The sequence below is a fragment of the Podarcis bocagei genome (genome assembly GCF_964188305.1).
Source record: "Podarcis bocagei genome assembly, chromosome: 3".
NCBI lineage: Eukaryota > Metazoa > Chordata > Lepidosauria > Squamata > Lacertidae > Podarcis > Podarcis bocagei.
This window is the reverse complement of record NC_138127.1, coordinates 61,820,265-61,835,892: the sequence shown is the minus strand read 5'-3', so window position 1 is coordinate 61,835,892 and position 15,628 is coordinate 61,820,265. Positions and strand designations below refer to the sequence as shown.

At 44.5% G+C, this 15,628-nt stretch overlaps 2 protein-coding genes across 2 annotated transcripts; one reads left to right on the top strand and one right to left on the bottom strand.

Moving 5' to 3' along the window:
• Positions 1-694: 694 nt before the first annotated feature.
• Positions 695-7,667, bottom strand: SPRTN (SprT-like N-terminal domain). Its single transcript, XM_081186230.1, has 5 exons — positions 7,279-7,667; positions 6,193-6,292; positions 5,191-5,319; positions 3,325-3,583; positions 695-2,721 (listed from the first exon to the last, which is right to left on the bottom strand). Exons 1-5 carry the CDS (start codon positions 7,542-7,544, stop codon positions 2,006-2,008), a joined length of 1,470 nt encoding a protein of 489 aa, XP_081042356.1. The 5' UTR covers positions 7,545-7,667; the 3' UTR covers positions 695-2,005.
• A 153-nt stretch (positions 7,668-7,820) lies between these two features.
• On the top strand, positions 7,821-14,854 carry EXOC8 (exocyst complex component 8). Its single transcript, XM_081186215.1, has 2 exons — positions 7,821-9,467; positions 11,670-14,854. Exons 1-2 carry the CDS (start codon positions 7,914-7,916, stop codon positions 12,276-12,278), a joined length of 2,163 nt encoding a protein of 720 aa, XP_081042341.1. The 5' UTR covers positions 7,821-7,913; the 3' UTR covers positions 12,279-14,854.
• The last annotated feature ends 774 nt before the right edge of the window (positions 14,855-15,628 follow it).

Below are 15,628 nucleotides of genomic sequence, written 5' to 3'. Positions count from 1 at the left end.
AGTGAGGGAAATCCTTTACTAACTTTTGGTTAGTACTGGGTCTGATGACTTGAAGACACTCAGGCAGCATATCCCCTAAAAGTGGGGCCAAGACCACAGATCCTCACCCGCTCACTGGCAGTAGCTGCTGGACCTTCTCCTCTCCTCAGCTGTCACTCACCTATCCAGGAGCCATTTCATCAATGTATTTGCTGCTGCTTCTCCTCATTGTTGAAGGCCACTTCTCAAGTCTCTTGGGCAATGACAAGAGGCATAACAGAACAGCCTGGTGAAATAACTGCTGGCTGAGCAGCAATAAGATGGTAGCTGCTGCTCCTTCTCCTCCTTGCCACTAGTACTCAGTTTCAGGAGCTCCAGTCAGTGGTGGGGTATTTGCAGCACATGGACAGATGCTTCACTATGCTGATCACTGAGATCAGATGTCTCTTGTTACTTTACTAATTAAGAAAAAGTCTATCACAGAACATCACATCAAATCACTGAAACAGTGTGGTCTACATCTGCAGGTTACTTGTTACCAGTTGAATATATAGTCTGAATCACCACAATAACAATGTGGTGTTAATTCTCTTTAAACACAGTGAAAATAATATATTAAACAATACTGAATTCCGTTAACCTGCACTGAATTTTAGAACTGGCAGATTTTGGAATTTCTAGCCCACTTTTATAGAACAGAACCCTGAATTTCAAGTGCTGTTTCTGAAAAGTTATTTTTATTTAAAATTTATCAGTTGGCTGTCAAATGCTCAACACAAGATACAACGTAATTGAAAGCTTCATTTACAGGTACACGTGTACCTAATAGATGAAAAGGAGACCTCCTGGCTTGTGAAAAGAGATATCTGACCAAATTCAACCATTGGGGGGTAAAAATGGAACATCCTAATTGTCAACAAGCAATCATGTTGACACTTGGGGCTCAGAAATGAACATAACCAGAATGGCATGAAGCAGAGGGATAATACATCCCAGATCTCTATCAACATTAGAACAGGCCATTTTTCCTGCTGAATGTATAAATTATTAGAACAAAACTGAACTCTAGGAAGTGGAGGCTTTTGAACAGCAAACTGCTCTTCTATATCACTTAAAAAGTGAGACTTGTGAGATCTCAATCTGATTCCAGAATTAGATGTATCTCATCTGTTTCAGACAGCCTGAGGATATAAACCATTATGTCACATATGGCTCCTCAAATATATGAAGGTATTTGTCCTATTTCATCTATCACATCTTCTCTCACAAAACATTTCCCATAATCTTCAGACACATTAGCAGCATATATAACAATGAGATGGGCCAATAAACAGTTTTAGGGACAGTGCCACAATCTGGAGACTTAACCCTCCCTCATAGAACATTTTAAAGCTCTGTGAAAACTTCTCATGAGTGCAGCTTTAACCATCTCTATTTATTATAATAAAATGTGTCGCTTCTAGGAAATTAAGTCTGATTCAAATGTAAGCAAAGGTGGAAGTATATGAATTCACACACATTTTGTATTCCGTTGATATTAAATGGCTCAAAAACAGTAATCTGCAAAACAGGCTTGAAAGTAGTTTTTGAGATAAAACAAACAGGTATTTTGAACGAGTGAATAGGCTTTTAAAAAGAAGTCAGTTAAAAACCATGCATGTTTCTTTCTTTAGAACAGGTATAGGTAAACTCAGCCCTCCAGATGTTTTGGGACAACAACTCCAATCATCCCTAGCTAAAAGGACCAGTAATCAGGGATGATGGGAACTGTAGTCCCAAAACATCTGGAGGGCTGAGTGTGCCTATGCCTGCTTTAGAACAGAATTTGTTTCTCTCATGGCTATAAATGTGTGCTGAACGTTGGTGGCATTACTAGCACTATTCCAAGCTGAAGAAAACTTCCTTCACACAGAAGAGGATGTCATAAGTCCCCTCCTCACTGCCACCAAAATATGGAAGACAATAAATACACATGAAACACTCAAGATTGATAACCCCTGAGCAAAGCACCATCTTAATGCCAGAATCATGTTAAGGTATCTTGGAGACAGGAATCTAGATGTTCATTAATTTTAGCTTCCAAAACTTCAGAACTGCAGACAGGGCAGGAAACTTTTCTGTTCTCATCACTGGCAGAAGTAGCTGGCCTTTCTGAAGCTATTGGTTCATGCTTTCTCTTCAAAGAAGGGCTGGTCAACTCTGGATCTGTTTTTTGTATAAAATATTTTTCAAAGGCAGCAGTGTCTTCCATTTTTGCCCGTTTTGTTGGTCCACCACTGGGTGTGCTGCTATTTCTATGAGATGAACTATGGGGTTTTGGAGTTGAAGTAGATGGTCCAGAAATGCTTTTTACTGGTGTTGTCTTCGAGGGTAAGTCCCATGTAACATTTATAGGGCTTGACTTTGATCTTCCTCCATTAAAAGAAACATGTTTAATGGGTGAGCCATTAACATTAGTGTACGCTTTTTTGTTAGCAACTGATATTTTAGGGCGTGTAACATAGGAAGCAAAGCTATTCTTATCACCTTCAGAAGGAAATGGTGAGGATATGCTTGCATTTTGAGGATTCGATCTTATCAAACCAGAAGGTGAATGATGTTGCGAACTGAGCAGCAATCTGTTCTTATCATTGCTTGGACTTGTGGTCCTCTCTGATGGTGACAGAGTGCTTTTTCCTCCAAGGATATATCCTTTTCCACTAAAAGGAATTAGGTTCTGCATATTGCCTCCGTTAGCGTTTCCTGCAAATACGTCAGAAATACACAGAACAATCACATATTTGGAAAACATTCACCAGCAGTACTCTATTACATCTCTAGGAGCGATCATTCATCAGAAAAATCTTTTTCCCCGCTTAACACTTTTAGGAGACGCACCTGAAGGAGCGTCTCCACTCCCATCGTTCAGCCCGGACACTGAGATCCAGCGCCGAGGGCCTTCTGGCGGTTCCCTCATTGCGAGAAGTGAGGCTACAGGGAACCAAACAGAGGGCCTTCTCGGTAGTGGCGCCTGCCCTGTGGAACGCCCTCCCATCAGATGTCAAAGAGATAAATAATCACCTGACATTCAGAAGACATCTTAAGGCAGCCCTGTTCAGGGAAGTTTTTAATATGTAACGCTGTACTGTTTTTAACACTGACTGGGAGCCGCCCAGAGTGGCTGGGGAAACTCAGCCAGATGGGCGGGGTATAAATAATAAATTATTATTATTATTATATTATTATTATGTACTCTTCGGTTTATGCTATAAACCACCCTGAAATATTAACTGATGAAAAACAGTTATGATGCTGGTAATAACATCATCATCCTCTGCTGGTAATAACTAAATGATATTCAAGTACCTTTGCCATCAGCTAGGAATTTTGATTGTGGGACCTTCTCTTTGCCTTTCTTGGTGTAGTTCTCTGGCTCCTTGACCTTGGTATATGTACCGCCACACGTCTGTTGGTGCTCAGCCCACCAGAAGTCATTTGCAGATGGTGCTCTATTCATTGCACGCTTCACATAGCCAAAATACGGCTTTTTATTTTGACATGGACCATTGCATCGCCACCAGTGCTGGCGATAGGAATCCACTTCATCATGAAACTCATGATAGATCTAAACATAACCAACAAGTTTTTCTTAATGCAGAACATTCATTTCCATTTTGCAGTGACACCAGATTAGCTCACAGCCCACCGTGAAGATTGATGGAATCAGGCCAACCAGGGCTTCCCAAGTCACTACAGGCAAGAGTTCCACATGGATATTGGAGCTGGCCCCAAACACAGAAGAAAATCAAACAGTATCTACTAACACCAGAATTCTGTGGTCTGTTTCAAATATCAAGGCCAAACCATGGTTTGGCAACTGGGGGTATTCAGGGGCTTGTATGTTCAGTTCTACAGAGACACATGCTCATTTCCTGTCTTGCAATATTCAGAGTTTGCTGTAATGTCTGAAGCAGTCGAACGATGGTTATTGTTAACAACATTTGCATCCAAATTAGAATCTTAAACCCATTCCAAACCATAGTTTTTTATTTTTATTTGAAAGTTATGATTAACAATAACCACAATTTTCCCAACTCACACATCACACCATGGAGGCCTTCCAAAACCGGGTGCCCTCCAAATGTTTCAGACTACATATCTCACTAATCCCAGCCAGACGTACTAAGTAGTGTTGTCCAAAACATTTGGAGGGCACCAGGCTGGGGAAGGCTGCTGTGGTAAATGATTCATGGGGCTTAGTAAGGGGGGGCGGTTTAAAAAATGTTCCTGTTTTGGATTTGATATATTTAATAAGGCTTGTTTGCCTGAGGGTAAGTAAAAATCTCACTCTTGGCTACTTTTGTCAGGGGAATTGGAACGTGGAGAAAGCTGGGGTAGTTAGGGGGAGAAGAGACGGAATGGTGGGCTACTGAGGAAAAAATACATGTCCTAGCTCCTAGCTTTCATATCTCAGTTTCTAACACTGTTTGGGAGTGGCTGTGGAGGACAGAATGGCTGTAAGGTGCAGGAGTCTCTGGCAGCCTGCAATGCCAGGGGAGCAGCAAGAGAGCACTGCCTCACAGGGAAACCCAAGCAACACCACAGCACCATAAGGGACTTAACTGGAGAAGAGGGCAGCAGTGTTGATTTTTATTGTACAAGAAAGGGCACAGTCTCGTTAGGGTATTGTACGCTGGAGAAAACATATTCTCTCATTTATAATAAAAGTCGCTTTAACCAAGATGTTCAGGGCAGCTTCCAAACGCCTTTCCCAGAGTGCAACTCTGGAGTGTGGCCTGCTGCCTGTGACACTGCACTTTAGTTACAACAAAGCAGGAAGTGGGAGAAGGGATCACCATTCATTAGTGATACAGAAGGAGAGAGCCTGGAGAATGCTCCTGACAGCTAAACCATGATATGGCTGCAATGTCTGGACCAAGCCAGAGTACACACCAGAGATTCTCTATGCTAATTCAAGTTTTCTGGATTATGGCCAAAAAGTGCAGTTAACACCTTATCAAAATCAGAAGAAATCTGGTGATTAGCTTGATATATTTGATTTTATGTTGCAAAAGTTAAATGTTAAAATGTTAGATGTTAAAATAATCACCGACTCTAGTGTGCTTGTTTGCCACAGTATCTTTTAAATCTAAACATTTATAAGATTCATTTTATATTCCAAAATCAGTTTTACAAATCTACAAACTAGTGTTCGTTACACAGAATGCTTACTGTAATATTGGCTCCAGTTAGGCGGTTTATCCGATGCATGTGTTTGCAAAATTCCGGGCCATGGGATTCATGATCTTTGTCATTATTAGTGACAAATAACAAGGCATGAATCATTTCATGTAACAGGGTCTGAAATTAAAATTATTACATGATTACTTAAATTGCTGTGTCCTAACATAAAACATTTGATTACTTACTGTTAAGTTGGCTATGATAAGAAATGGTAGTTAATTAAAAAATAAACCTTAAAATCTTCTTGCTTCCAGTTTTCCATTCTCTGGGATAAGTCAGACATGACCCCAGCTTCATAAAACCATAATTTGGGACACAGACATTTGAAGAGCTGTTTCCTCCCACACCAATACTTCCATGTGTTAAGATCAGCAGCTGACTGATGCCTCCCTGGCTGTTACAGTATGCATCTGAGGGGCACCTGTTATGCAGCAAAGAGGGCTTATTCTGTACTGGCAGTCCAACTATGGAATACTCTCCCCCTTGAAACACAGAACAGTTTTGGGGATCAGCTGAAAACACACCTATTCCACCAGACTTTTCAGGGGAGGGGGTGGACCACATAGATTTTGATTGATTGCTGTGATTTTATCTTTTGGTGTGATTTTATCTGTTCCTTTTATTTTTAGGCTTCTAATTGTATCGGTTGATTTTAATTTATATTACTGCACCCTATGCTGGTATCACATAGAAATATTTTGTGAGAAATAAACACAATATTTCAAGGAGACATTCACATTATAAGTGGAAATATTGGGTAAAAAATACCACTAAAGGACATGAGAGGATGGAGAAGTCTCTGCAAGCAGCAAGGAGCTGCTTGCTTCTCCTGTCTTTGCAGAAGTAGCTGCAATATAAGATAGCTATTTACAGCACTGGTAAACATGTTTTTTTCCAAAACTACAAGATACATTTGATTTTGGGAATGTACATATCAGCTGCAAGAAGTGCACATGTTTGGGTTCATATCTATATACAAAACAGGAATACCTCTACAAGATCCTTTCTTGGTCGCAACTTCAAAAGTGGTTCACTGAGCCGGATGGAGCACATTCCACCACGGCCTTCATAGCAGCAAACTCCAGCACACCTAGAAATACAAATAAAAAAGGCAAATTGTTTACTGAGACACAAACAATACTTGCTAAGCATTAGGTACTTTTATTAAACATTAGGTCCCACTGCTAGTGGCTGGACTAGACCTCCTGAGAGGTAAGAAAGCAGGCACTTTCTCCAATTCTGTTACAATTCAGGTTAGAATATTTAGTTTACAAATAATGTCATCACACTGCAGCAAGTATGCTAGGAGACATAACAAGTTATTGATTTTTTAATTTGTGATACCATGCACTGCAGGAAACCTGCGGGCCTCCACATATTGTTGGATTCCAGTTTCATTCAGCATGGAGAATTTTCAGGATACAGCAATATCTGGGGGGTCACAACTCGCCCTCTCCTTTAAGAACTGCATCTCTCACAAAGGTCAGATAAAAGACAGAATACAACATGCTCCTCAAGTTGTAAACAAGCACCAGGAGCCCACACACAGTATACAAATACAGTGGCACCTCAGGTTACATATGCTTCAGGTTACATACGCTTCAGGTTACAGACTCCGCTAACCCATAAATAGTGCTTCAGGTTAAGAACTTTGCTTCAGGATGAGAACAGAAATTGGGCTCTGGTGGCGCGGCAGCAGCTGGAGGCCACATTAGCTAAAGTGGTGCTTCAGGTTAATAACAGTTTCAGGTTAAGTACGGACCTCCGGAACGAATTAAGTACTTAACCTGAGGTACCACTGTACAGAGAAGCTGTTTTCTGACTGTGTGCTTGTGAATACAAGGCTCGTGCCACCTGGAACAAGACCAAAACTAGATCAAAGTCTCTTGAGTCAAAATGAGAGTACCCCTAAACATTTTTAGCAAACAAAAAACCACTATTATTATCATGATTTTTTAATCATTTGTTACCCGCCTCCCCCCCCCCCCAGGTCCCAGAGCGAGTAACAGCCTTAAGGGCAACATTCAGGGCGATTCAGAGCCGCCTCTGCCTCGTCCCGCAGCGCCTCCCCCGTACAGCGTCATGCGCGGGCTCCACTTCACTTCCACGGCTGCCAGGCGGCCCCAGAAGAGGGTCTCGTTGAACTGCAGGAAGAGGCCTCGCACGTCGGGGCTCGGGTCCAGCAGCTCCCAGGCGCTGTCCACGACGGAGAGCGGCCGCGCCGGGGAACCGGGCGAGGCGGCAGGGGAGGCGGCGGCTACCGCCTTGGCTCCCTGAGCTTCCCCGTCCTCTGCCTCCCACTCCGCCTGCAGCCGGAGGGCCAGCAAGAAGTCGCCGTCCATCTCGCCCAGGCAGGATGCCAGCCAGCCGGCGGTCGCGAACTCTTCAAACTCGGGCGCATGCGCCAAACAACTTGCCCTAGGAGGAGCTCAGAGGCGCGCCTCCCTCCTCCCCCTCCATCCATCCCCAGCCACTCTGGTTTCGTTACGCGCTTGCGCGGGGCCCCGCTAAGCCCGGAAGCGCCTCTCCGTGTGTAGCTCTACTCGCTGGGTCTGGTTCGCCGTTGCGCCGGCCGCTCCACGCCCTCTCTCTTCCGTCGCGCTCGCGAGGTCGTCAGCGTCCGGCGCAGGCGCTCTGGCGGCTTGGCGTTTGTCGCTGGCCTGCTTCCTCTCTGCCCCTCGCTCTGCTGTCTCGTTGCTCCGGGTTCGGACATGGCGCTGTCTGTGGGCGAGGGGGCTGCGGGCGGCGGCGGCGGCGGCGGGAGCCGTCTGAGGCGGCAACTGGAGTCCGGCAGCTACGCGGCGGAGGAGTACGTGAAGCAGCTGTCTCAGCAGTCGGACGGCGACCGGGACTTGCAGGAGCACCGGCAGCGCATCCAGGCGCTGAGCGAGGAGACGGCGCAGAGCCTCAAGCGCAACGTTTACCAGAACTACCGGCAGTTCATCGAGACGGCGCGCGAGATCAGCTACCTGGAGAGCGAGATGTACCAGCTGAGCCACATCCTCACCGAGCAGAAGGGCATCATGGAGGCCGTCACGCAGGCCCTCCTGCAGCAGGCCAGCGTCGCCGACCGAGACGACCCGGCCCTGGGGGGCGCCCGGCGGGCCGCCGCCGACCCTCACACCAACCCCTTCCTGGCCCTCTCGGCCAAAGACAACGCTGCCAGCGACGAGGGCCGCCAGCGCACCCTCACCACCCTCCTGGAGAAGGTGGAGGGCTGCCGCGACCTGCTGCCGGAGAGCCCCGGCAAGTACTTGGTCTACAACGGGGACCTCGTGGAGTATGATGCCGACCACATGGTGCAGGTCCAGAGGGTACACGCCTTCCTCATGAACGACTGCCTGCTCGTGGCGGCGTGGCTCCCCAACCGGCGTGGCGCGTACCGGTACGATGCCCTTTACCCGCTGGATGGGCTGGCAGTGGTCAACGTCAAGGACAACCCGCCCATGAAGGACATGTTCAAGCTGCTCATGTTCCCCGAGAGCCGTATCTTCCAAGCGGAGAACGCCAAGATCAAGAAAGAGTGGCTGGAAGTGTTGGAGGAGACCAAGAGGAATCGGGTCCTCAGTGAGAAGCGGCGGCTGGAGCAGGAGGCCCCAGTACGTGCCCCTCCCCCTTCTCCTCCAGAAGCCACCAATCCTTTTGAGGAGGAGGATGAAGAGGAGGCAACACCAGAAGAAGAAGTGGTGGATTTGTCCCTAGAATGGATTCAGGAGCTGCCTGAGGATCTGAATGTCTGCATCGCTCAGAGAGACTTTGAAGGGGCAGTTGATTTGCTAGATAAACTGAATGAGTATCTGGGAGATAAGCCTGTGACCCAGCCAGTCAGGGAACTACGAACAAAAGTGGACGAAAGAGTCCGACAGCTCACGGATGTGCTTGTGTTTGAACTTTCTCCAGATAGGTCTCTACGGGGTGGGCCTAGAGCTACCCGCCGAGCTGTTTCTCAGCTCATCCGCTTGGGTCAATCAACCAAAGCATGTGAACTTTTCTTGAGGAACAGGGAAGCTGCAGTACACACAGCCATCCGTCAGTTGCGCATTGAAGGTGCCACTCTGCTGTATATTCACAAGCTCTGCCATGTCTTCTTCACCAGCCTGTTAGAGACTGCAAGGGAGTTCGAGACAGACTTTGCAGGCAACAGTGGATGTTATTCTGCCTTTGTTGTCTGGGCCCGATCTGCTATGAGGATGTTTGTGGATGCATTTAGCAAGCAGGTGTTTGACAGTAAGGAGAGCTTATCCACTGCTGCCGAGTGTGTGAAGGTATGAGGAAAATATAGGCCCAAATGTGGGTATATTATGCTCAGTCATACATGCACTGGATGACCACAATTTCATTGTTATAACTACTTCAGTTTTCCAGATAATGTCATAGAATATAGGACAAGGAGGAAACCCGTGAGTCATTTAGTCCAATTCCCAGTGCTGAAACAGGGTGTTCTGTTTGTAAAGAAGCTGTGTAAATAATTTATTGCAGTAGCTGCATTGGCTATCCTGTACTCCACATTCCTCATCACTTGGAGCCTCTCTCCCTTTTCAACTCTCTTACAATGTTAGAGTGCTTTTTGCTTAATTCTAAAGGAGAGCAACACAAGCATTTCTTTCTCTTCCAGCGTAAAGGAGCCCTTCCACTTTAAGATTAGGAACAAAAGAAAGGGCTAGTCCTGTGGCATGACTTTACAGATTTTGTCTATCTGACCAAAGTATATTTTGCTATATTTGGGCATTGAGACCTTCCGGAGTTGTTACTTGTTTTTCAGGAAAAGGCAGTCTGTACTGGATATCCAAGGTGCCTCCTTCCTACAGCCAGCAAGAACAGTGAGGAGTGTAGGTGCCCACACCCGCTTCCTGCCCTAATCATGTGGCAGTCCCAAATACACTAGGAACAGTAGTGGGCTGGCTGCTGTGGGGGATTAAAGGAGGGGGAAAACCATGTATGCCACCTTGAGCTCCTTAGAGAAAAAGGTGGGACAGAGATGCAGTAAACAAATAAATGTGTTCTGAGCAATTACTTTTACCTAAGTTTGGAGAAGTTTGCCTGGACAGAATTGCTCTGCAACCCACTCCTCCAGTGAGCTGCCCTGATTAGTGGGAAAAGGTGATCTCATGTCTTTGCTTTATCTAGGTGAAGGAGACTGTAGTGGCTGATCCTATCCTGCCAGGAAAGAGACAGCCTGGATAACCTTGTGTTACCTGCTGCTCTGTCCAGTGTGATACAGCAAGGGTAGTGAACCTGTTGCCCAGGGTCTGCTTGTGACTTCCAGGTGTCTCTGGACTCTCTTTAAGCCATATCCCTTTCGCAGGCCATACCCCTTACCTGCTCTGCTCCACATCCTCCTTAAATGCTTTTGCCTGGTAGAAATGTATTACAGTGGACGCTCGGGTCGTGAACGTGAGCCATGCGGGAGGGACGTTTGCAACCTGCAGTGTTTGCAACCTGCAGCGCTGCGTCTGTGCACACGCAGGTCACGCTTCTGTGCATGTGCAAAGCACTGGAACCCAGAAGTATCCCGTTCCGGTACTTCCGAGTTCGGCGTGGTGTGCAATCCGAAAACACACAACCTGAAGTATCTGTAACCCAAGGTATGATTGTATTGACAGTGCCTCCTGCTTGCCTGGATGGAGAGATGTGTAGAATCGCCAAGTTTTGTGTTGTTGGGTTGCAGCTTACTATACAAAAGTAAGGGTCACAGCCATTGCTCGGGCCCTTTTGTCTCTTGTCATATGGCATATGACACCCCCCTAAAGGTTCTTCACAAGGGAATGCAACCCTCTGGATAACAAATGTTTCCCACTCTGGGATACAGACTGCCTTTTTCTGAGGGCCAGAATGGTAGGGATTAATGCTGGGTCATATCTTCTTCTCCCTAATTTGTATAGTGTTAGAAACTTGGGTAGAAAAGCTAGGAGCCAAATGCCTTCTGGGACCTGGATTGTGGGCACCAAAACAGAATGTCTAGTTGCCATTGGGGGGGGGCGCGGGGCAGTCAGCAACACTTTTTATTTAATATTTTGATAACCATGAATTAATACACAATTCACATAAGTGACACATTGTTGATATCACATTTTTAGCAGAAAGGACATGTTTAATTTGGTGTTTACAATAAAAATATTGGTACTATACTTCAGTTTTCAAAACACTCTACTCTTTATTGTTAAACTCCTTAACATATTGTCTATCTTTAACATATACTTTGAGGCTTCAAAGCACATATATTTCAGTAATCCTCGAGTGTCAGTCAGGCGCAAAAAATGGCACCCTGACTTTTTGAGGTGCTCTCAGATGGAGAATCTTTAAGGTACAAAATGTGCCTGGCGTCCTGCTCATTTCGAACCCTGAATGTATGTCGTGTTTTTCGTGCTGTTCATAATGGGGTGATAGTTATCTTATCTTTTAGAGTGTCTCTGTTGTGCAACTGCTTAAAGGTGTAGTAAAATTAATCATGTAACTTGTTATTGAAGGTGGCAAAGGAACACTGCAAGCAGCTCAGTGAGATTGGCTTGGATCTGACCTTCATCATTCATACCCTGCTAGTGAAGGATATCAAAGGGGCTTTGCAGAGCTACAAGGATATCATAATGGAGGCTACAAAACATCGTAACTCTGAAGAGATGTGGAGGAGAATGAACTTGATGACCCCTGAAGCTTTAGGAAAACTTAGAGAGGAGATGAAGAGCTGTGGTGTGACCAATTTTGATCAGTACACTGGTGATGACTGCTGGGTAAATCTTAGCTATACTGTTGTGGCTTTCACCAAACAGACCATGACCTTCTTGGAGGAAGCTCTCAAACTGTACTTCCCAGAGCTGCATATGGTTCTGCTGGAAAGTCTGGTGGAGATAATCCTTGTGGCCATCCAGCATGTTGATTACAGTTTACGCTGTGAACAGGACCCTGAGAAGAAAGCATTCATCAGGCAGAATGCATCTTTCCTTCATGAAATTGTCCTTCCTGTTGTGGAGAAGAGGTTTGAGGAAGGAGTAGGGAAACCGGCTAAGCAGCTGCAAGATCTGAGGAATACTTCAAAACTGGTGCGTGTTAATCCTGAAAGTACTACCTCTGTAGTGTGAAATGTATTCTCTCATTCTTTTAGTATAACATGTCATGTATACATGTGCACATTTTCAAACATACATTAACATTCCCTTTAACTAATTATGCCCTGGAGAAAAAAAAGACAAAGACAAAGGGAGAAGAATTCAAGCAAGTACTTTAGTAGACAAGCCACATCTAGTATATTTTCCTCAAAGGTCTGGTTGTGACATTTAAATAAAAGAGCTCATCTAGTGTCAAAGTGTGTTTTGGTACAAAGGCTAATGAACTATTGAAATATAATTAGTATGATCAAGAATAGCTTCTGATAAGTATTTTACAGAAGTATAAATGATGAGATACACCTAGTGCTTCTATTATATTGACCTTCAGAAAAAGAAGAATCAGTTTGAGAAACAAAAAGCAAATTTGCATAATTCCCTCTTTGATAACTTGAAAAAAGGTTGTAAAAACTACAGCAAATGCTTCTTTTCAAAAATTTGTGGCTTAAAATTCTTCTGAAAATTAAAACTTGGCAGGAGCATGGAATTCACAGTCTTACGTGTAGCAGTTCCTGTTTGCATTACTGATTCTTGGTAATGATAAATCTATAAACGTAAATGATGGCGGTCAAATACAAATGCTGTCGAAGTCAAATCCTGTCTCATTTGTGGCAGGTGAGAATTGGATTGAATGTGCAGTTGCTACACGGACTGTTGTTCCACTTGGGGATTGTTTTTTGCAGTTTTGTCACAGCTCCTTGGCAGCCATAGGGCCAAATCTGTTATTCAGTTTTCTATAAAAAAAAACACCACCCAAACCTGCATTGTTAAATTAGCTGTGGGAAGTGCTGTGTCAAAAGCATGCACACAATCCCATTATGGCCCTCTATACATTTTTTGGGGGGGGGCTTGTTAATTGAAGGAAAGGTGTATCATCGAATCTAGGTTGATAACTGCTTATGTAATCAACAAGAATAATGACTTGAAAACAAATAAAACAGAATAGTTTTACATGTTGCCAAATCAGCCTGATAAAGGGAACCCCTGGAGAATTCATGATGTGAAAAACTACCCATTTGTGATCAAGTGATGAAGGGTACACCAGGGGTGAGAAGTGACCTTGTATAAATAGCAAGGAGCTTTTGAGTTACCATAAGTGAAAATTAGGGTTTGGGAGTAGAGGCACGTGCGCAGTAGACAATGAAAACCTGTAGGAACTATAACCAAGGCCTATTCCTAGCAGGCTCATCTGTAGCTCTGCACACAGTATGATTGTGTATAATGTAGGTAGAGGGTTTTAGGTTTTTATTCTTTTCAAGCATAGGTAGGTGTTATGTCTGCAAATTTAATACTGCCTAACATATTGTGAAATCACCACCATGTTGTACACTGGGATTGCATAATTGACACTGAACCATAGTTAATGACACTAGGGGACATTTTTCCATGGACTATAAGAAGAAACAGCTAATGTTCTTTAAAAAGATGTAAAATAAAACGTCTGGATTGTATGCTGAAAAGTATTAAAGGCCTTAATTCACAATTGTGGCCTTTGGAGATCTGTTCCCTCTGGTCTTGAGAACTGGTTTCACCATAAAAATGATAAAGGAAGCATAATTGTGAGAGTACAGATAGTTGGCCCCAGGAAAAAAAAAGTAATATGAAAAAATTACTTCCTTGCCCAGCGTTGTAGAAACGTTTGGTCCAAATAGTTGCTTGATATGATGCATCTCTGTGCCCTCCAGATATTTTAGACTTAGCTCCCATCAGCCTCAGCCAGCATGGCCGTGGTGGCCAGAACAGATGTGAGTTTAGTCCAGAACATCTTGAGGACATCTGGTTGGAGAAGGGTGGCACAATGCATAGTGTTGTGGGACAAGTCACATCTTGCAAATGGTTAATTTTGCCTCTTGCTGACAGTGGCTGGATGGCAACGGGGCTCAGCTGAGTGTGACTCATGTAGTGCAGTTCATCTTCCTTTGATCTCTAAAAGAGTGTGGTGTAGAAGATGCTTAGTGTGGAGATGTGAAATACATGGCCCTCTGGAAGTTGTTGAACTACAACTCCCACAATCCATTGGTCATGCTGGTTGGGCCTGATGTGATTTGGGAGTCCAACATCATCTGGAGGGCCACACATTTCCCAACCCTGCTTGAACATATTGTCTAATATGCATTCATGGTATATGGGCAGTTATGCCAAAGGATAGTTGGTATAATTATTTGCTCTCTTTTTCTGTGTGTGTGACACACAAAACAGCTTTGCAATCTCCAGTCATTGTATGTATGATTTTTTTAAAAATACACACAAGAAAATCCCCCTCAGGACTGTTCATCCTGAAGAAACTGCCATTTAATTAACAGAGAAACTCCTCATTGGGTGTTCAGTAGACTGCTGAAGAGGGGTCCACTGAACTATGTTTCTAGAGCAATTCTGGGTTTCTGACGAATAACAAATAGTCCTGGTGCTTAGTAACTTACGATTCTGTTTGTATCATGCCTGTGAATGTATGGAGGCCAAATTATTTATGAATGAGAATAATGCCTAAACATGCAGACTGTATTTGTATATTAACACAAATGACTGGATTAAAAAAGTGTGCCCTAACAATCTTTCAAATTGTGTTTTGTCTTCTTAAGCCTCTGCATGTGTATGAACAATGAGCATTAGACTCTGGGGTAGGAAGGCTAGAAAAAGACCTCTGCTTGGGACCTTGGAGAACTACTCCAGTCATAAAGGTAAAGGGACCCCTGACCATTAGGTCCAGTCATGGACAACTCTGGGGTTGCGGCGCTCATCTCGCTTTATTGGCCGAAGGAGCTGGCGTACAGCTTCCGGGTCATGTGGCCAGCATGACCAAGCCGCTTCTGGCGAACCAGAGCAGCACACGGAAACGCCATTTAAATTCCTGCCAGAGCAGTACCTATTTATCTACTTGCACTTTGACGTGCTTTCAAACTGCTAGGTTGGCAGGAGCAGGGACCGAGCAACGGGAGCTCACTCCGTCACGGGGATTCGAACCGCCGACCTTCTGATCGGCAAGCCCTAGGTTCTGTGGTTTAGACCACAGCGCCACCTGCGTCCCTTACTCCAGTCATAGTAGACTGTAATGGTCTAGGTGGAGCAATGGTATGTCTCAAGACAAGGCAGCTTCATATATAACAAAGTAGTTATGTTTATTTGTTTGCTGTGTTTTCATCCCATTTTTCAGGTAATTGTCTCTCAAAGCACTTCTCATCAAGAGAGTCGGACAGAAAGAGAAGCTGGCCATAGCTTACATGCCTCATCTAGCTTACAAACTTAAAAGAGACACAAGGATGGGGAAAGGCAGAGGAGAGAGATAATTCTTCAAGGCCAGACCAAAGTTTTGAACCGCAAGCATTCAT